The sequence below is a fragment of the Aspergillus neoniger genome (assembly GCF_003184625.1).
Source record: "Aspergillus neoniger CBS 115656 unplaced genomic scaffold BO87scaffold_38, whole genome shotgun sequence".
In the NCBI taxonomy this organism is placed as follows: domain Eukaryota; kingdom Fungi; phylum Ascomycota; class Eurotiomycetes; order Eurotiales; family Aspergillaceae; genus Aspergillus; species Aspergillus neoniger.
Genome location: NW_020291166.1, coordinates 119,759 through 140,681, shown reverse-complemented (window position 1 = coordinate 140,681; position 20,923 = coordinate 119,759). Strand labels below are relative to the sequence as shown.

General features: G+C 50.9%; 6 protein-coding genes across 6 annotated transcripts; 4 read left to right on the top strand and 2 right to left on the bottom strand.

Moving 5' to 3' along the window:
• Window positions 1-1,971: 1,971 nt before the first annotated feature.
• BO87DRAFT_367321 (snoRNA-binding rRNA-processing protein IMP4) lies at window positions 1,972-3,139 on the top strand. The gene is made up of 2 exons (XM_025621881.1): window positions 1,972-2,007; window positions 2,087-3,139. Exons 1-2 carry the CDS (start codon window positions 2,002-2,004, stop codon window positions 2,972-2,974), a joined length of 894 nt encoding a protein of 297 aa, XP_025475775.1. The 5' UTR covers window positions 1,972-2,001; the 3' UTR covers window positions 2,975-3,139.
• A 130-nt stretch (window positions 3,140-3,269) lies between these two features.
• On the bottom strand, window positions 3,270-4,681 carry BO87DRAFT_445308 (BRCT domain protein; the record flags this gene model as incomplete). Its single annotated transcript, XM_025628159.1, has 5 exons — window positions 4,492-4,681; window positions 4,174-4,389; window positions 4,043-4,108; window positions 3,878-3,981; window positions 3,270-3,776 (listed from the first exon to the last, which is right to left on the bottom strand). The coding sequence occupies exons 1-5, from the start codon at window positions 4,664-4,666 to the stop codon at window positions 3,270-3,272; spliced, it is 1,068 nt and encodes a 355-aa protein (XP_025475774.1). The 5' UTR covers window positions 4,667-4,681.
• Window positions 4,682-4,897: 216 nt separating this feature from the next.
• On the bottom strand, window positions 4,898-7,548 carry BO87DRAFT_379946 (bifunctional anthranilate synthase/indole-3-glycerol-phosphate synthase). The gene is made up of 2 exons (XM_025624189.1): window positions 7,513-7,548; window positions 4,898-7,420 (listed from the first exon to the last, which is right to left on the bottom strand). The coding sequence occupies exon 2, from the start codon at window positions 7,409-7,411 to the stop codon at window positions 5,099-5,101; it is 2,313 nt and encodes a 770-aa protein (XP_025475773.1). The 5' UTR covers window positions 7,412-7,420; window positions 7,513-7,548; the 3' UTR covers window positions 4,898-5,098.
• A 229-nt stretch (window positions 7,549-7,777) lies between these two features.
• Window positions 7,778-13,705, top strand: BO87DRAFT_462368 (nucleoporin). Its single transcript, XM_025629155.1, has 4 exons — window positions 7,778-7,950; window positions 8,016-8,952; window positions 9,007-12,105; window positions 12,161-13,705. The coding sequence occupies exons 1-4, from the start codon at window positions 7,883-7,885 to the stop codon at window positions 13,514-13,516; spliced, it is 5,460 nt and encodes a 1,819-aa protein (XP_025475772.1). The 5' UTR covers window positions 7,778-7,882; the 3' UTR covers window positions 13,517-13,705.
• Window positions 13,706-14,882: 1,177 nt separating this feature from the next.
• BO87DRAFT_379943 (acyl--CoA ligase) lies at window positions 14,883-17,447 on the top strand. The gene is made up of 4 exons (XM_025624188.1): window positions 14,883-16,237; window positions 16,321-16,609; window positions 16,731-16,834; window positions 16,897-17,447. The coding sequence occupies exons 1-4, from the start codon at window positions 15,177-15,179 to the stop codon at window positions 17,129-17,131; spliced, it is 1,689 nt and encodes a 562-aa protein (XP_025475771.1). The 5' UTR covers window positions 14,883-15,176; the 3' UTR covers window positions 17,132-17,447.
• Window positions 17,448-19,824: 2,377 nt separating this feature from the next.
• On the top strand, window positions 19,825-20,478 carry BO87DRAFT_317721 (uncharacterized protein; the record flags this gene model as incomplete). The annotated part of the gene is made up of 1 exon (XM_025619779.1): window positions 19,825-20,478. The coding sequence occupies one exon, from the start codon at window positions 19,825-19,827 to the stop codon at window positions 20,476-20,478; it is 654 nt and encodes a 217-aa protein (XP_025475770.1).
• Window positions 20,479-20,923: the final 445 nt, after the last annotated feature.

The window sequence follows — 20,923 nt, the reverse complement described above, 5'->3', positions numbered from 1 at the left end:
CAGCACGCTCTTCACAGCGTTGATCTGACTACCGTTGAGTTCAGGAAGTCCCGGAACGCTGAACTTCTTCGGCATTTGGGTCTTCATTGGCGCGGCGGCGACTTCGTGTCCGAGAAGGCGATGGAAGATGTAACCGGAGACACTCATCTCATCCACGGCAAATGTCTTCATGGCCAGCTGCATACGATCGAAAGATGTAGACTTCCAGACGTAGTCGGCCGTGAAATTGTGCGTGCACTCCGTAGGCACAGACTTATGATCACCCTTTGCTCGCAACTCGATCGTCACCTCATCAGACTGGTTGTTCGGAATCTTGATGACATATCCAACACCTTCCCACTTGGGCCGCAGTTCGCCGGTATACTTGAGGCGCATCTCATCTCCCACAGCCAGTTTAACATCGCCAAGTTCAAGCTTGGGCAGAATGAAGCTAGCCAGATGCTTGTTGTTAAGACCAAGGTCCCAGCGTACGATCAAACCATCCTGCGACTGAGATTCCTTCAATTTGCGGTCATAGTCGGCCTCTATCTTGACCAGAGGCCCAAAGATGTTCTGATACTGGAAGGCATCATCATAACGCAGAAGCACGGGTGCTGGCTCATCGTCCACAGCCGTGGCCTTCTCCAAATCCGAGAAAGTCGCTTGAGAATTTTCCTTCCACATCTCTTCCAACTTAGCAATCAACTGCGGACTAAGGTGGCGAGCGCGGAGCTGCTCCTGGTCGGACGGGGCAGCAACCAGCCATGGCAAGAATGAACGGTCTTCAATCAATGGTTGCCAGCGCGAAGTGTCCCAGTTCATATCTTTGGAAGATGGCATAGCGGCGCATGGTTGACGGCATAGCAACACGACAACCGTGTCAGACTTGGCTGGGATGAATCCAAGAAGAAAAACGTTCTTAGTTCCGCAATTGTAGCATTCCAATATCGTATCTCCAAGCGACGAGGCCGGATGCAACTGAACTTCCTTGTGGCGTGCCCGAACGAGGTGATTGACAATATGGGAGGACGAAGTGTTACCACGGGCGCTGCAAAACCACTTGCTGCAGGCCAGGCACTTGACTACGCTGCTCGGGTTATGAATGCCGCAATACCTGTAGAGGAGCTCCAAGTCAGTGAAGATGTAACAGAGCAAACGTTACGATAAACTCACGCGCAAGCATGTGGCGGGAGTTCCTTCTCCTCCTCAAAGTGACCCTGATGATGCTTGTTGTCGGCTGCCTGAGCACTAGTTGTGCTCTCTACATCGTCGTCTCCGGAAGCCTCATCGTCATCGTCATGTCTCCGCGGGCGGAACTGGGAAGCTGCGTCGTCCATCTCCGGCGGAATCCTGTCATCGCCAAGTGCCGCCATAATGATGTAGGAGAAAGAAAAAGAAAATCCGATGCTTAAACCCCAATATCGCTACCCAGGTCAAGACAGAAAGAGCGAAATCTGCGGAAGCGAAAGCGAAAGACGCCCAGGACACCGAAGATTATGCGGTCATACACGAGTCTGAAATGTCACGCGAGGCGATTTGAAAGATGTAAAGAGCGTGGAGGACGAAACAGCCGTGACTGTCCGAGGACAGAGGCAGGTGATGTTGTGTTTTCTTTATCGGAGGTCACCAGTGTGCCACAGCAGAGGGGCAACTGTATATGAGATTAGAACTGGAATCCAGTCAGACTCACTTTTGTCCGTGGGAATTTATAGAGCCAACTGGTGAAAAAGATGCCTTACATTCAAGTCACAGAGCCCTGCCGCCACTGAAGAGCTTGACGCAAGTGAATTGGGGCGTGTCCTGGAAGGCAGGGAATGATGGACAATCCACAGGACCGGATGGTGGATGATTTGCGATCGGCTCAGGCCAAGGCATTCGGAGTCGTTGCCGCCAAATCCCACACAACTCCGGTGGCCAAGGCGGACCAGACCGGCAGTTGCCGCAAGAAAAAAAGTTGCCCGCCTTTTGCGTTCCAGACCCCATTCTGATCTACTCAATCATTCCTCATTATATACACACACGATGTTGGTATGTCGCTGCTTGGAATTTTAAAAATAGCTATCCCCCGTGGATCCAGACCTCTTATCGCTAACTACTGATTCTTCAGCGTCGTCAAGCCCGTGAGCGTCGCGATTATCTGTACCGGAGAGCTCTCACTCTCCGCGATGCCTCCATTGCTGAAAAGCGAGCCCAGCTGAAGGCGTCGCTGGCCTCCGGAAAACCCCTCGACCCCTCCATCGCTGAAGACAAATCGCTGCGCGAAGATTTCAAGTACGATGAATCCATCACCCCGGGTAACCAGAACAAGGATGGCGACGTCGATCTCGATGATGAATATGCCCTCACCTCCGGCATCGCCGACCCCCGTCCTATCGTGACAACCTCTCGCTCCCCTTCTGTCCGTCTGGGCACATTCGCTAAGGAGGTCCGTCTGCTTCTTCCAACCTCCATTCGCTTGAACCGTGGTAACCTCGTTCTTCCGGACTTGGTTTCAAGCGCAACCGCCGCCGCGCTGACCGACATGATTCTCGTGCACGAACACCGTGGTACGCCCACTGCGATGACGATCTCCCACCTTCCCCATGGGCCGACCGCTAGCTTCTCCCTGCATAACGTTGTTCTCCGTGCGGATATTCCCAATGCTGCTCGCGGAACTGTGTCGGAGAGCTACCCTCACCTCATCTTCGAAGGTTTCAAGACCAAGCTGGGTCTTCGTGTGGTTCAGATTCTGAAGCATCTGTTTCCCCCGCGTGAGACCGGCAAGGTTGGAAACCGTGTCGTCAGCTTCGTGAACAAGGAAGACAACATTGAGGTCCGTCATCACGTGTTCGTCAAGACCGGATATCGGGATGTTGAGCTGGCGGAAGTTGGTCCTCGTATGACCATGCGACTGTTCGAGATCCGCGGTGGAACCTTGGAGAAAGGTTCTAGTGGTGATGTTGAATGGGCTCTTACCCAGTACACCAGGACGAGCAAGAAGAAGGATTATCTGTGAGCCAGTTTTAGTCTTGAGGACACCTGTGGCTTTCAGTTGGCTGTGTATAATCATTTACGAAGGCAAAAAGAAAAGTCTTGATTCGGCGCATGAGGTGTTCAGGAAGGAGCTCAAAGGGGCGGCATTTACATTTGGCATATCTGATCGCTATTGTATACCCATCTGAAAGAAATTTTTCCATTACTTCTCTCCTTTCTACCTAGAAATCATGTAGCCATTGAAGTATGATCGCAGTGGTAACAGAGGCAACAGATTGAAAATCTAGTATACGGCCGAATTAATTGAAGGTTCGGCCTCAGCATCGATTAGGGCTAGCCGACCGGATATATTTATCTCGGGGACAGCTCAGAATCTCTATGTCCGGACCAGTCAAATCGTATACGATTATCGGCTCGTCACTGCCCGGCCTCTTGCCATTCCCATCCTGTGCCGACTCGTGCTCAATGCCCTGCAATGATGCATCTAGATAATTTTGCTCAACAGTCACCATGTCATCGCCGTCGGGTGCATCAACTCCCCGAAGGAAATTTGACAACAGTCCAGCCCGATCCTCGTAGTAGAACCAATTCTGGTGAGGAGGCAGTAACTTGCCAACAGTATCTCTCTTACCCTCTGGTAAGACATCATCCAGCCGCTCTTCCCACTCCTTACCTGTTTTGTTCTTGAAAGTCTCCTTGAACGCCGTCACCGCGAAGTCACGATCTGCTTTCAGCGGTGTCAGGAGTTGGCTCTGCTGCTTGCCAATACGGCTGTACTCGAGATGTGTAGCGTAGACATGAGGTTCTCTATTAGACTCGTATACCTACATACAGTTTCTCAATCAGCCCTTCTCCTGATACATATACCTCATCTGCCTGGAGAGAAATAAACGATCGCGACTCCACAGCATTATGACTAACTCACCCTGACCACATATCTCTCCTTGCAGCTTTTGCCCTGCATCAACCGGACAAGCGTAGCATTGTACGTCACCCTCGCTTCTTCATCCGTATAGATGTGATACCTCGCTACATCACCAGCTTGAATCAGCCTTCGTAATACGCAGGAACCAGATAGACGATAACATACAAACCGCAGTCCCGGCCTTTACACCCTTTCTCTTCCTACCAAAAGGATCCTGATTCTTCAGATTACCTAGTAGCGTCATGTTAGTCACCAAAAACTTATATTATCTAGTCAAGTCCGTTCGACTTCATCACGTCGGTTGGACTCCACCCCAACAATCAACAACTTGCCCCCAAGAGCAAACGTACCTTTCGTTCTAGGCTCTTCTTTCTCCCTCTTCCTTATTTTCTCTCTATCCTTTCCTCTCCTATTCTTCTCGCTCTTGAGTATATTCGCAAGAAGATACTCTGTCTCACGCTTCGGTCTCCGATTCTTAGATAAGAGAGAGTCTTCCAGCCAGTCATAGGAGACTATTTTTATAGTTCGTAGTCGTTTAGCTTCCCGAACTATCATTCGGTTTCGCTGTCAGAAATACATGCGTGACTTGAATCCAATACGTTGAAAGTACCTACCTGCTTCAACATCATCCTTGAACGCTTCTTTGGTGGTGATCAAATGAGTGATGTCTGCGCTGATATCCTTGGAATATTGGCCTCCGTTGGCCCGTATCCACTGGGGTATTTTGTCCGAATTTCCATCGAATTTGCCAAATGAGGTGGCATGTATGTTTTTGAAGGTCTTGCCCATTCTGAAGGGAATATGGAGAGGTGGTATTCCGGTGGAGTCTGATGTAACCGCTGAGGCAGAGTCTTTTCAGCTGACTGTATCAAGGGTGCGTTGAGTGAATATAAGGGATCTTAAAGGTATATAGTAAGTAGAAAGCTCGGGGAAGAATATGATAAGTAGTACTACTACTACGATACTATTCGATCAATGGCCGGGTGAATGAACACTGAGAAAAGGAGAAGGTGATTATCTCGTCAATGAAAAGTGAGGCTACTGTAAGCTGGCAAGAGTGTAGGATATCTGAAGTGGCCGTGTCATTGCTTGGCATCATGGCTATGGTAGATCCGAAAGGTATCAACAAAGTGAAAGGTAAAAAACTCATAGAAAATCAAATGAAAAGACCAATGATGCCTGGTAATCCCATGCTTGGGGATATATAGAGACGACCCCAAGCTAGAGTCCCCTCACGGCCTGCACAAATGCGCGAATTTTGTTAAGATCCTGAGCGCCGTCTGACTCTACGCCAGAACTGACATCTACGCCAACGACCTTGGGGCCAGATTCGCCAAGCTTCTGGACAATGCCAGCAACATTGGTAGGATCTAAACCACCCGCCAAAATAACGCGCAAACCACTGTCCTTATCGAGGACATTCTGAACGCGGGACTGGTCCAGCAACTCACCAGTTCCCCCAACACTAGAATCCAGTAACGGTAGGGAGTGGTAAGCCCTGCGGGCGATCGCAGGCTCGTCAAGTCCAAACTTGCGGATGACAGGCACTGGGATCAACTTGGCCCATTCAAGCGGCTCAGATCCGTGAAGTTGCACGACATCAAGTCCCAATTTTTGTTGCTGACTCAATATATAATCAAGGGGCTGGTTCTGAAAGACGCCCACGAGAAGCGCCCGGCTAGGATGACGCAGAATTTTGGCTGAGTGATCAAAGTACTCCACAGATGTCGCAGCGGGAGGTTCTTGAGATGTGTGAAGAGTTTGACTAGCAGGTTTCGGGGTGGTTCTGACCACTTGGGATATGCGGAGCGCCACGTCATCAGGGACGCATCGCGTTCGCCCTTGCACCATGATGATTCCAATTAGGTCTGCTCCAGCCTCGATTGCTGCTCGTGCAGCTTCTTCAGATCGAGTACCGCAGATCTTTACCAACGGCGATCTCCGGGACTCGCTGGAAACGGTTTGTGAGCTGCCTCCAAGAAGCTCAGCAATGAAAGCAGCCGTGTCTGCTGCCCGCATCAGGGCTTCTCCTACTAGGATAGCTTTGACACCCTCCTTCTTGTAAGCCTCCACATCCTTCGGCCCGGAGATCCCACTGAGAGCACACACGATGGTGGTGCTGGGCACCTGATCCATGAGCCGGCTAGTAGTGCCGAGATCAACCTCGAAGCTTGTGAGGTCCCTGTTGTTGACACCGATAACCTCGGCTCCAAGGTCGACCGCAATCTTCATCTCTTCGGGTGTGTTCACTTCAACCAAAGGCTCCATGCCAAGGCTACGGGAGTAGTGATACAACCGAGTGAGGAGTTCAACACTAAGCATCTTCACAATGAGCAAGACCGTGTCGGCACCGGCCAAACGGGCCTCTAGGATCTGGTATTCGTCAAAAACGAATTCCTTCCGCAGAATGGCAGGCCTGTTCGTCATGCCCTCCAGACTTTGGCGAACGGCACGCAAGTCGTCAAGGCTGCCTTTGAACCATTCAGGCTCTGTGAGCACAGAGATGACACTGGCACCGGCCTTCGCGTATTGCCTGGCCTGAGCAGGCGCGCATGCATTTTCGGCTATCATACCCTTAGAGGGAGAAGCACGCTTGATCTCTGCCATAAGGGACAGTGGGTAGGGCGATTGTCTAAGACGAGCCGGAAATGGGATCTGGGGAGGGGCCAGATTAAGGTCATAGGCAGCCTGGAGGTCGGCTGGCCGTTGCGAGGGGATAGTCTTTTGCACGGCGACAGCGGCTCTCCGATGGTCGTAGATCCTTTCGAGGATGGACAACTTCTTGTCCGTTTTCGGGGCAGGGTTTGAGGGAACGGTGGCCTTGGTAGTGCTGCTCTGCTCACCAAAATGTTTCCCGTTTCCTTCCCAGGTGCCTGCAGTAAGTTTGAGGAAGTTGCGGAACATGATACGGCCGTACTCAGTGAGGATACTTTCGGGGTGGAACTGAACCCCCTCCACGGCCAACTTCTTGTGTCTCACGCCCATGATGACATCCTTGTTACTGTCATCCGCCAACTGAACGGAAGAGGACACCTCCAGACAGTCGGGGATTGTCGCATGTGTACCAGCTAGAGAGTGATAGCGAGTGACGGCGAGCGAGCCAGGTAGTCCTTCATAGGCGCCCTTGCCGTCATGTTTAAGCGGGGATGTCTTGCCATGAAGAATCTCGCCGGTGACATCAACTTTTCCACCAAAGCAAGTAATAATACATTGCTGACCCATGCATACACCGAAGATGGGAATCTTGCCGCTGAAGTATTGAATGGCTGCACTGCTGATACCAGCGTCAGTCTCGGGGTGACCGGGACCGGGACTGATGACTAGCTGTGTGGGCTTTTTGGCGATCAGTTCCTCCAAAGTGATCTGGTCATTACGAAACACATTGACTGTAGCACCCTCGAGAACTAAGTACTGGTAGACGTTCCAAGTGAACGAGTCGTAGTTATCAATCAAGATAACATTCGATGCGGTGCTCAGTTGGGCGGCCTTGGTGGGATGGTGGGGGGAATGATCGACGAGTCCGGAGTCCGCCATGACGAAAATCTGCGCAGGACAGGATCTTCAATTAGATGAAATCGAAGAGCAATGCGATAAGGAGAAAGCAGCCAGGGCAATGCGCATAGAGACACACTCACCTTTTTGAAGTTGAACCGTCAACTGCCGGAGTAAAGTGAGGGCGGAGCAAACATCGACGGTGGCTGCGGCCTGACTCAGATCCTCGGTGGATCGTGTCGCCTTCCGGATTGGGGTTGGTAAGCAAACGGCGCAAAACTTCAGCTCACCGCCTTGGGCTAAACCCAGATAGGCAGTCATTGTTGACCTCCAGCCAAACCCGCTCCTGGAATAATATTCTTGGGTTCCCGCCTTTGAGCTTGTGAGCTCTCTGCTTAACACTCTCAACTTGCCTGCCCTTTTGCTCCGGGTCTCTGTCGCTTTGGACCCTCGCGAGCAGCACATCCTTTTCGCATCCCATCGAGCATCTAGAATGATATAATTGTCTCGCCAATGGCTCCCGTCCCGGAAGCCTATTTCCCGTCCCTGGACAAGTGCTTCTCCGGGGACGTCCAGCTTCTGTATGGGCTTTACATTCGTCTCTTCCCAATTGACGAGCATTCACTGATTATCTATGCGATCTTAGGTCCTGGAAGAGAGCCTTCCTTCACATATGCAAAATTGATAGCAACGTCGAAGATGTGGGAAGACTCCATGCCTTCCTATCGCATCCCGACAGCGTCCAAATCCTCTCGAATTGCCTCACTGGTTTTCCTTCTCCTTCCACCAAATCAAAATCCGACTTTGAATCTAAGACAGCCGCAATAAATGTTGAGACAAATGCGCAATCTTCGTATGATTTGAAGGAGATCAAAGCAGATGCTCTGTGGTTGAGCGAGAAGGCGGGTATTGATGAAATCAGCGCGCTCAGATTAACAGTATTAGAATGGCAAACCCGACCTGCCACGCGCCTTCTCAACCGTTTTGCCGACGAGGAAACAACCAGCTTGCAAAGCGCGGCGGGAGGTGACAATCTTCGTGTGTCTCTCGCAGGACCTGCCCTGGCCGAAATTTTCAATCAGAAAGCAGCCCATGTTGACGAGGCTTCCGATTTTTCTTCTGAAACTAGCCGCCGCTTGCGGCTGCGCAGCTTATATCTATCGGAGAGAAGCCATGTCGTCAAAGTGGCATGCAAGCTGCTTGCGTTGTATCTCAGAGATAACCAAGAGCCGGCTTCCCAGCGTTCTTCGGACCTTCCCTCTCAGCAGCTGTCCAAGCTAGGTGACACAGTATTCAATGGAAAGTCCAAGGGTGAAGGCTGGCGCACGTTCAACAAGAGCTGCGTCGAGGCTGTGCGGAGTCGGCTGTCTTCGTTGGACCGCGGTGGTGGCTGGCTAGGCGCCACCGAGAGTAGCCAAGAAATCGAAGAATTATGGGCCACTATCCTTGTTGAGGAGGTAGTGCATATTACACAGATGTTGTTCCTGCAACTTCAGGCGTCTAGAGAAATTCCTGGTGCGGAGCTTCTGCTTTCTTGGCTTCGTCTGATGGTTGACTACAATTTCCTAGAGCCGCTCCGAGTCGTGAGTACTGCCTTATTATGTTTACCGCATGATCTTGTTGCTAACTACAAGAAGCCATGTCAGAATCCTCTGGAGCTGTTGGTCCCACTTCAAGGCTTCGTCTCTTTGACAACACTAGCTTTTCTGAAGCTGTCATTGTCGGTCCCATCGATCATCAACAATTCCTCACACAAAGGCCCGTCGGCTGAGGCACCTTACTACCTCTCAAAGGAAGAGATTGGCCAGATAAACGAGCTCTTCTTGACAGCTGGTGTAGAATCTAAAATTGCTAATCCAGCTGCGTTCTCCTGGGGACTGATAATGCATACTATGAGGGAGCTTGCACTCAGCGACAGAGAAAGCCGAGAGTTGGAGCAATTCCACAGTGCAGTGGATTCTTTCCAATCGAATACACCTCATTCGAATCCGTCCAAAGCCTCGGAGATCACTTTGTATGAAGAGTTGCTCGAGAACGCACGTACTCCGACCTGCACAGCGGATGAGGCGATAACTCTTCTAAGCTCAGATGCAATGAAGGATATGGTGTTTGAAACCGTCCTTGTTCTGGCTACGAAAGTTGGAGCTACCTCAGCAGTCACTGACATTCTAACAAGCCAATGGATTCAGCTCGTGCTTCTAGATTTCATCCGGACCACCGTGGTTTACCTAGACTATTCCCCCGAGATCGTTGGGTCCACACTGGCAGTTCTCCAGGGCTCACCGGTAGAATCGCAGTGGTTTCACGGAGCCCCGTTAAACCCCATCAGCGACCCTCGTTCGGTTTTTGTTAAGGATGATGCTCTGATGGACAACATTTTCCGCATAGCGCGTTCTCGCTTCCCCTATGAAACAGTGCCTTTCCTGCAGCTGTGCCGTGCATTGGTCAGCAAAGATCTGGTGAATGAGGAAGGCCTTCCAGTTATACTTGGAGAGTTGGAGAACATGGATTCCTTTACGCAGGTCGTACCCCATGGATTCCAAGGCTACGAAACGATTCGCGAGGATGAGAACGCAAATTTCGTCACCCTTGTTCAGTCACTTCCCATGGTCAGCACATCTCCCCGAAGGCAGCTTACTGACCAGGAAACCAGTAACGCCCTGGTTGTTACGGGCTCTTCGCAGATACCGTCTTCAGCAATTGGACAGGTCGTCTCCGAGTCAAGGCCTGCGGTGGTCATGTGGCACCATCAGTATTCCTGCCTGAGCTATCTCGGCAGCTGGCTAGAGGAATGGAATGAGAATGGAGGCTTTTCAGCAGGTTATGGAGAAGATTCCGTGGCCGATTCGATAGGTCTTTTGGCCGATCTTCTCTTTGCAGCAAAGGACTCGCAAGTGCAAAGCGGCGATGGCTCAAGTGCTAAGAGAATCTTGGAAATCGCGAGCGATGGGCTATCCCGCCAAAGCGACATTATCTCGCTTGTTTTCGAGATTTTTGAGCGCAATCTACCCAACATCGGACCCAGAACAGGATCTGATATTGTGATGGAGACTACAATTGCCTGTCTGCGATTCATTTGCGTCCTCATCGACGTTCTGCCAGGCAGAGTGTGGCCCCTACTTTCCCGCAGCAGCTTGCTGGGCTCTGATGGTAAGGGTGGCATCCTGACTGCGATTGTCTCAGCTACAGAAGTGACATCGGGAGACTATCCCTTCTTGCTGGGCTGTGTTCGTCTGTTCCAAGCAGTTGTTGACGACGCTGCTTCTCGGGCCGTGTTAAGAAGGAGCCCCAACGGTCCCAATGGGAAGGCCATTCTTCCTTCCGATTTCACCGCGGGCGTTCCCTCGCATATGCTGAGAGGAACTCTTCTGAACTTTGTACGGGTGATGGTGGAAGTTTACAACAGCAATGGCAATTGGAGGTTCAATGTGCCGGAACAGAAGCTTGAAATTAGCACGAAACTCGCAACAGTGTTTGAGAGGATACTCTACTACGCTTATGGTACGAACGAAATTACCAAGCTGGACACCAAGATCACGGGCGTCTTTTCTTCGTCAGCAACCTATCTTCTCAGTGTCTTACGGCCGCAGTCGGCCGCGGATTTACCCTTCAATTCCATCCTTCGCCTTATTGTCGATGGCCTTCAGACACCGTCGACGCTGTATCTCCGCTACATGATTTTTGTGCAAAGACAGGTGTTAGCGACCTTGGACCTCTCGATCAGGCTGCTACAGGCGGCTCAGCTCCTTGAACAGCCACTATCCTTGCTGGAGGACCAACTGTTCAAGGCTACACCCGCTCTGATCAAACTGTATGCTTTGGATGATGCCTATCGGCTCCCGGTGGCTTCACTGCTCAATGTTCTCATAACAGGCGCAGCTTTGGACCCGGCAAATGAGCCGCCGTCTTTGGTCGGTCACCTGGGAGCGGAATCCGCATGTCTTTTCCTCGACGTCCTTTCGCAGTTTGACAAGCCGCTCAGCGATTCCAACCTGCGCTTGAGTATATGGCACTTGCTAACAACTCTTGTCAGCAAGCGCCAACAGTGGCTGGCCGTCTACATCCTTACGGGCACCTCACCACGCCAGTCGCTGAGGAAAACCGACACAGACAAGGGAGCAGCAATGAGGGGTACCCCGTTCCTGAAGATAGCACTTGATATGCTGTCTCATATTGAGCAGCTTGACCTTCAACTGGCTGTCGCGCTGCTGGAGTTTGTCTCCCATGCTCAGGAAAACTGGCCATGGGCAACCCCAGAATTGAAGAAACATTCCCTTTTCTTCACCAGCCTGGTGAATTACGTATCGAAGCTGAAAATATCGTCCCTGACCATCAAGGAACAGATCTCTGCTACCCGTATTGCGGCTGTCGTGGCAGATATCTGCGCCGTGTATCTACACTCAGCCAAGGAGATGCAGGACCGAGGCTTTTACAAGACTTTAATTCCGCTCGTGTCTTGGTATTCCAAGGATGCGGTTGATGTGTCCGGTTATAATGCCTCGCTGCATGCCAATCTGAAGAAGAATTTCGAGATGAGGTATCCCGGGTGCAAGCTCGTGGACTTCAAGCGGACACCTCTACAGTCTCGCTACCTCGGCCAAGACTATTACTACGACATCCGACTCGGCAAAAAGCTCCTTTCTTATGATTTCGCGTGGACTGGAAGTCGCAACCAGGGATTCGCCGAAGAGTTCCAGCGGGCCAATCTGAACCTGTCTTTGGTCGAGGCGCAAGTGGTAAGTACTGACCCAATCAATCAACGGAACTGTTTTAATTGTTGAAATTTCACAGAGCCTTCTTCATAGTTGGAAATTCTTCGCCGTCGAACACTGTGCGGACTTCATGGCGGACCGTGAGGTTCAGAAGTCGATGGCCATTGTTGTGCAAAGTTGCCTGGAAGCCAACACCCGAGGCGTCCCGCAGGAAGCGATCTTCGAGAGGATACAACAAACCCGGGTAGAATTCGCCCAAGCTCTACTCCAGCGACTGGTTGCGATCGGAGCTAAGGGTGCTGAAGTCTTTGGTCTCCTCAAGATCGTATGGGATGCTCTACGCACGCGCCGCGCCACCTACGAGGATGCATTGATCAACGATGACACGGAATATTACCGATCCCTTCTTAATGTCCTCTTCCTCTCTCTTCAGTTCCATCTGGATTCACCCTCTCGAACAGCACCCGAAACAATCACCAAGAAGCCAGAGGTATCATCCGACCTGGGTATTATCGTTGAGATTGTGAAGGTGGTCGTGGCGCAAGGGTTCAAGGCTTTGACAACCTACCTACATGATCAACCAGACAAGTGCACGCCGAAAGATTTCGCCATCCTGATCGCAATTCTGCAGAGCTCACTCCAAGTGAAGCACGTCGACCGCCTCTTCGAGCACATCGTCTACCATGTGGCTGACAATGACACCGCGAGACTGGCGACATCATTGTTCTCGTGGGCTGATCAGCTAGCTGTGGCCGGCGATCCGGTATACGGCGAGCTCAGCATGTCACTCCTGGTTAAAATGTCTACGATCCCTATGCTGGCAGAACATTTGGCGGTTGAGGTGGTTCTGTCTCGGCTCTCCACCTGCCGCCTCACGAACATCCTGCGCGATTCGAAAGGGTTTGGGCCTTTTGACCCTGTGCCCCGCCTGTATTCCATCTGGACCGGTGGCATCCTTCCTCTGTGCCTGAACCTTCTCTACCACGTTGTTCGCACTGCGCCCGAGGTAGCGGCATTCCTCAACCAGTTCGAAGGCCAGCTCAAACGTGCTGCTGACTCCTTTGCTGCCGGTCGCACGACAGCGTCGGTCTCCCGAATCAGTCTGAGCATGGTCTCCGAGGCGTACTCACTGGCGCTCATCTCATACATCCTGACACGATTCCGGGAAGCTGGAGCCAGCCTTGGCATTGATGCGCAGTCGATCCAGGAGCTCAAGTGGGACAAAGCTCAAGTGAAGGAGGATATTGAAGAGCTTCTGGAACGGAAGCAGAATTTTCGGGCGCGGATCGTTGCGACGAGTGAAAAGGAGCTGGAGTTGTCGCGCCAGAAGCCGGTCGATGCAGCCTCGGGAGCACAAAGTCGGCTGGAGGAGAAGATTGTGAGTGAGCTCAAGGCAACGTTGGCGTGCCTGGGAGGGGATGGTGACGAGGCATAATGACATTTAAAGTGACAATGGGTGTTCATAGCTGATTTTATAAGGTGTGCGGGGGATGGTTTAATCGATCTTCTATCTTTTCTTCTTGGTTCTCCCTCTATTTTCGTATAGTGATGATGCCCCATTTCTTCCATATCGTCTTCCTTGTTTTCAGTCAACATCATCTAGCCAGCATGCATAATCCTAGGTACACAGTGACTTGTCTCAGTATGTCTCATGAATACCAGTTATAAAGATCCATCATTCCACAACGTCTGCATGCATGTCGCCATTTAACTTATAGATCTGACTGCACTGCACATAGCCGCGGACCTCCTCTCCCTTTCCGCGGTATCCCTGTCACACCTTGCTTTATTTTGTCAGTATAATTTCCATACTATACAGAACATGAAAAAACAGACTAGTACTTCAAGCACAGGGGTGCTAGTTAGTTCTACTTACTAGTAATTCTAGTTCTTCCCCAACAGTGCTCCGTCCAGCAAAGTGATGTGATGTGATAGTGATCTGATCCATCTCACACATACGAACTTCCACTATGTATTTCCATCAATATGTACTTCATCGACTCCCCAAGGTAGAAACTATTATACACCCATCATACATCCACATCCGAGGTAGATAGAGGTTCCCCCAACTGACTGTAGATACTTACCCTAATAGGAACACTACACCCCCGCTCTTGCTCTCACATACCTGTTTCCCTCCTTACTCTTTCTTCTTCCCTCTCCTCAAATTTTGGTTGTTCCCTCGGCCCAGAGACACATTCGATGAACCGAGGAGCAACAACCAAACCACAACAACAACCACAACCGATTGGCTCGCTCGGTTCTTAACTTTCCTTCCTTCCTTCCTTCTCCAATAAACCCAAATGCGGGGAAAGCTTTCCCTTCCTTTCACCTTCTCTTATTTCCCACCCGCCTTACCAAGGTAAGTAAGTGAGTGGGTGGTGTCGTGAGTACCTTTCCAGTGTCAAAGCAATAGTAAATAGTATACTTCTTTAAGACGTTTTTGACAACGGGTATCCCGGAAAAGCAGGGATTATGAATGTGGGGTCCCTCTATTCATTTTCCTTTGTCTTTTTCTTTGTCTTGTTGCTTATGTGCTGACGTGGATGCATGGATTGTGTTCCTTGTTTCGGGGGTTTCGACTTGACTGGTCCGAAATACAGATGAGAGTTATGAAGGCGTATGACTGCATAGGGTGATGATGAGGGGGAATTGGAGGGAAAAATTGACTTTCGGTGGGTGCCAGGGTTAATGAGTAGTAAGATGTTATATCATATACTAATGCTACTTTTATTCGAGCTTGTATCGCCTCTTTCTCTTTTCCTCTCTCTCTCTCTCTCTTCTCTTCCTTCCTTACTCTTCTTTTTGGTTCAATCTGTCGATACAAGGCATTGTTGTATTTTCTTTTTTGGCATACTACTATTATATACTGCAAGGTTTGGTGTAAGGAGTCACTATTACTACTACGTAAGTCACACAACATATCATCTTTCCAACCGGGAACACAGGGTTACTGCGACGGTTATCACGTCTTGTCCACTGCATGGGATCACAACGGGTTGTCTGAGTTGTTCAATTCGCGCATTTTCACGAATTCCAATCATCTATTCAGCATCAGTACTAGTAGTAGTCATTACCGTGCATTGCTGGCAAAGATGCCGTTCAAGTCGCGCTGGCAGATTGACATCCCCAACACCCATTTGGCCTCGGCTTTGCTGACTTCGCCGACTCACCCCCTCTCCAAGACGCACCGCTGCTTCTCTGAGGCTGCTCGTCCCGACACCCACTACTTCACCCCCCACGATTTCCGTCTATGGTGTCAACGATTTGCTGCAGGCTTGCGCAAGCATGGCCTGCAGGCGGGTGACCGTTTATTACTTTACTCCGGCAATGACTTGTTCTTGCCTGTCGTTTTTCTCGGCACTATCATGGCTGGCGGCATCTTCACCGGCGCAAATCCATCCTACGTCGCCAGGGAATTGGCCTACCAGTTGCAGGATTCCGGTGCATCGTATCTGATCTGCGCCGAAGGCAGTCTGGACACAGGAATTGAAGCCGCGAGGCTGGCTGGACTCAACCGCGATCGGGTGATTGTCTTCAATAATGCCATTTATGATGGTCAAGGACATGCCGTCAACGGCTGCCGCTACTGGGGCGACCTGATAGCGTCTGAGGATGAAGGCAGCGGATTCGCATGGGATGATTTGTCAAGCCCGGAGTTGGCCGATCGGACTCTTGCCCTGAACTACTCCAGTGGCACCACTGGCAGACCCAAAGGGGTCGAGATCACGCACAAGAACTATGTCGCCAACCTGAGACAATTCAACCACTTCTCCTACCTCAATCCGGATTGGAAGGACAAGCAATCCCGCTTGCGCTGGCTCTGTTTCCTTCCCATGTACCATGCCATGGCGCAGAACATCTTCATCGCGTCTGCCCTAAGTCGCGATATACCCGTATATATCATGCCAAAATTTGACTTTCTCAAAGTTCTCGAGTACACGGAGAAGTTCCGCATCAGCGATCTCATCGTGGTTCCACCGGTGGCGGTCGCATTGGCCAAGCACCCTGCAGTCAAGAGCGGCAAATACGACCTGAGTAGTGTGGAAAGTATATCCAGCGGCGCGGCACCTCTAGGGAGGGAGGTATGTGTGGAGGTAGAGGCATTGTGGGAACCTGGACGCATCAACCTCAAACAGGGATGGGGCATGACCGAGTAAGCTATCCACCCATTGCTTTTGTATATTCAGTGGCGAAGAATTTGCAGGCTAACGAAGTTTCTGTTTTTCTTGCCTAAAGGGCTACGTGCTCTATGATGGGCTGGGATCCCAATGAGATATGCGAATCGGCGTCGGTGGGAGAGCCCAATGCCAACTGCGAGGCGAAGATCATGGCCGATGATGGCATGACAGAATTGGGACGCAATCAGCGCGGTGAACTTTGGGTTCGAGGTCAGAATGTCATGAAGGGCTACTGGAGGAATCCGCAAGCCACGAAGGAGACCAAGACGGAGGATGGATGGCTGAAGACAGGAGACATCGCTTATGTCGACGACAGCAACAAGTTCCACATAGTTGACCGAAAGAAGGTGAGCTGAAAGAACAAGAAGAAAAAAAAGTCCCAGAACTCGCCACCTGCGATGCAGGTCAATATCCAGAACATTGCTTCTGTCTCGTGTTGCATGGTGCTAACTGGCATGGTTTCGCTAGGAGTTGATCAAAGTCAAAGGCAACCAGGTCGCACCGGCTGAACTGGAAGCCCTTCTGCTGGAGCATCCCGGAGTGGCCGATGCTGCAGTCATTGGTGTTCCAAGGTGGGTTAATAAGAGGGGTTCAATCTAGCGAGCAAATGGGCTGAAGTGATGTTGACGAATAGAAATGACGACGAGAGTCCCCGGGCCTATGTTGTACTAAAATCCGGACAAACCGCCACCGAGAAGGATATTATGGCGTTCATGGATGGCAAAGTGTCTGCGATCAAAAGACTTACCGGAGGAGTGGTATTCGTTGATGCGATTCCGAAGAATCCTTCAGGAAAGATCTTGCGCAAGGCGCTCCGCGATCGCGCTAAGGAGGAGATGCAGAGAGATGCTGTCGCCGCTAAACTGTAGGCAGGCGACACCGCGGGGCCCTTCATTACATGCGGCACTTGCCCGGGACGCCAAATTGCCCGTCCAGTCGCATTGGCCGACCCAACTGGGAGGATGAGAGTTGCCAGATTCGGATATCGCCTGTGGTGGGGTGCATGCAGCGTAGTATTTGGAATGAATATGGAAACTCAATAGATCGCTGACGTGCGTTTGAAGAGAACCCGGTGCTTGGGTCGTGGGCTTGGAAAATGGGGGTGGAGAGAGCGATCAGATCCCGGCGATAGACAGTGATAGTACCAGTAGACCCATAGCAATGCAGATGAACGAGCGAATGAATAATAGTGAATGGAGAATGCTTCCGGGGCCAAAAATGGCGCGGCGTGTTTAGTTTTAGTTGGTACTGTAGGCCAGGCCGGCCGAGGAGCCTGAGAGCCTGTCAGAGGGCAAAGACAGGGCAAATCTAGCGCCACACTGATCGCCGAGAACACCGCCACACTGGGGCGCTAGACGGATCTCGTTCCTGAGTCGCCCATCTTCGGGGAATCCCAAGGGGGAGGGGTGCCCGGAATGAGAAGAGGGAATAATGGAAAAAAGTGGCAGCCTGTGCAAAGTCAGATGTCATGAATGTCTCATGAAGCATGAATCCACTCTGCAATGGCGAGCTGATGATAACTATATTCATGAAACCCCCACCGGGTCAGGACCCGAAAACCGTGGAAGTCGAACTGGATCTGCGGCAATCCAGACGATCAATTTCATTTTCTGGAGGGGGAAATTCGGGAGAATGGCGCAGCTGAGGTAAATTGACGGGCTGTGAAGGGTAATGGAGAGCGACGACACCAGGAAGCCATAAATCAAACTGGTGATAGTTTAGAAAAAAGGGAGGATGAGTAGGAAAAGGAGGAAGGAAAGGGGAAAAGAGGCGTTGAGTTGTTGTGTTGTACTAGTAGTAGCAGGGAAGTTCTACATTTCTAGATCACGAGGCCGGTAATCTTACAGGGAGGGGGGTGGAAGAATACTACTTAGAGTATACAGCATGTTGGGGTGGGACAGGTAATAATACGCGTGGGCACCTGACCGGAGGAATCCCTAGTCGAGATTGATTTGATTTTAAATTGAATTGCATTTCCACACGCACACTACGTACTACTGTACTACTAGCTAGTCAGTCGATACATACAGTCGATATGTTCAGTTCAGTATCTAGTAGTCATGAATATCTTCTAGTAGTTAGTTATATCCATCCCGTCCAACGACTTTTCTTTTCTCCATTCAGTCTTGGTCGCTGCACTACTACTAACTAAAAAGACTCCACTTCAACACGCTCGGTCTTACTCTGGCTTCAGCGGACAAATTAGAGACTCAAAACAAGACTAGACTCTCCTCTCTTCAGTCCGCCATCTCCTGGTCCCGACAAGTAGACTACCAGTCTAGTGTTCGAGCCTCACCCGGTCCAGGTCGCCTTATACCGTCGATACTGGATACTTGCTGGTTTGCTTGATCTTCACTGGGTCGGGAACATTCGCTAATGAGTTTAGCGGGCCCTTTTTCTCCCCCCATGTGGCGCTACATCTGGACAGCTGAACCTGCCTTGCGTTGAGACGTTCCTGGTCCTATGACGGGGGCGCATTACAGTTGGAGTCCCCATTCCCGTGGGTTTCGTCTTCCCCTTCATTATGCTCTCGTGGCTGAACATGACAGAGCTGGACCTGGAGGGGCCACTTTCACACTATCCCAACACAACCCGACCCCCCTCTCTCTCTCTCCTCTCTTTCCTTCTTCCTTTTTCTCTCTTCCCTGTCCGTAGTTAGCTTAGATTACACACACCTGCAATGCGAGCTTCAAAACCACGCTGCAATCCCACTAGACGGGGATTTTTTGTTTTACTGTAGATGTCCCTGCATGGTGGAGTCGCGCGCACCTTTCCTTTTCTCCCTGGATACTATAATATCAAAACAGACTATGGGAATTTCCCTCACCGGATCGTTCCAACACAGTGGTGCTTGAATATTTTTTTTCTTTTTGATTTGTTGATGCGCCATGCTTGCGCCATGCTGGTCTTAGTTATAAGTACCTTCCAGATCGCATCCTTGAGAAAAGAAGTCGTTGGTTTTTGAATTGTAACCACTTGCCTTATCCATTCTTCATTTACTTATTTACTTCCTCTCTCATACCTCCCACCCCATCTTCCAACCCTATCTGTGATACTCTGCGACTACTTCTACCACAACTGGCCTGGGAGTGACTGTCTCTCACTCTATCTCTTCTACTGCTATCGTCATCTCTTCCCCTTCCTGGAACGGGAAAGAAGTACTATACAATAGAGAGATTCCAGCTATATCCGGTACATAACCACTATTTCCCAATTGCGCGGGTTACACAGCTCTCTTTCCCCCCCCCAAAATAGATATTCCTAATACTTACTGAAACACCTTAGAAAACAATCAAAACCCTGCATTTTTCCGTCAGCAGGAGAAAGCAAGCAGTGCGTGTGAGTGTATGGTGTGCGGCCCTAGGACCTAGCACATCTAGAGAACCCTGCAATGAGCTGTATGGACAATGAATGGTCAATCCCGAAAAAAGACATTCGGATCCTTTCCTTCGCCATTCTATACGTGATTGCCAGCATATTCTGCATTCTGGTCCTACTAGTTCAGCGTCTTCGCCGTCCACTACCCTTTAGATCCTACGCCTACGTACCGCCAGAGAGGCAAATGATGGACCCGCCACCCTTTACGCCGTCCGAGAAGTGCGATCGTGGTGGTATCGTGGGTAGTGGTGGCGAAGAGCCCGTCGGCAGGACTGCAGCAGTGGGCCTAGGCCTAGTTCAGGGCCACGGCTACGGCGTAGGCTATCTCAATGACCCAGCCTCCCAGGGCGTAGGTCCATTCCCTTCAGCCTGTGATGTCCTGCAGCCACTTTCCCAGCTGTCTCCCTTACCTTCTAGTGGTTATCTAGCGGCTGTCCTGGCCCGCGAGCGGAGCCTTTGGACAAAGCAAGCATCTGGAACCGACGGTCATCTGGTGCCGTTGTCGCCCGGGTGTGCCGCCTCCGCCCCTGTCCACGACCATCGTTCAGCTACACCCCCCGCGGTGAGGTTGGATGATCGCCTCGGTGACTCGTCATCTGAAGCGCCAACTCACGGTTCCATAGTGGTGTCAGATCCTCTGCGCCAGCCCGGAATTCCTGCGCCGGTTCAGTGGTATGCCAACCCTATCGCTACTAGCCACGAACAGGGGGTCCCCAGTATCGCAAACCTTATCGGATCCCATCCTTCCCAAAAATGCGGCTACGCAGTTCAATTCATGCACGATGCAGATGAGGAGGGTACGCGCTCCTGGCGACGGTTGATGATTGAGTACAGCTAGCCTTAGCTGACTGATGGTGTGATGTTTCCTCTTCGAGAACGATGCATTGTGGGGTTCTTTTCATCCTCCGGGATTTGGCTTGCTCTTTTTTCTTTCCCTTTTCAGTTGTGGGCTTCGCTGTTCAGTTTACCTGTTCTTTTTTTTTCCCTCTCCCGGGGACGCTTATGAGGATTTTCGGGCTAGTAGCATAGGGCGTCTGTCCCGAACGACAGCGCCCAAAAGGGTGGCAGACTGTGCTTTAGTTTTTATTTCTTCGCACCTACCTAGCTTAGCATTCAATGATGATTGATGACTTCCACGATGATAATCATCTGGTACCTTTGCGAGCATTTCTTGGAGGCGACGAAGAGAAGACAACAACTGAACCCCGAGAGACGCTCTATAGTCCCCGATTTCCCGATTAGGACTAGCCCAAACACCCAGCTCGATCTGGCTGAGTCAGCAG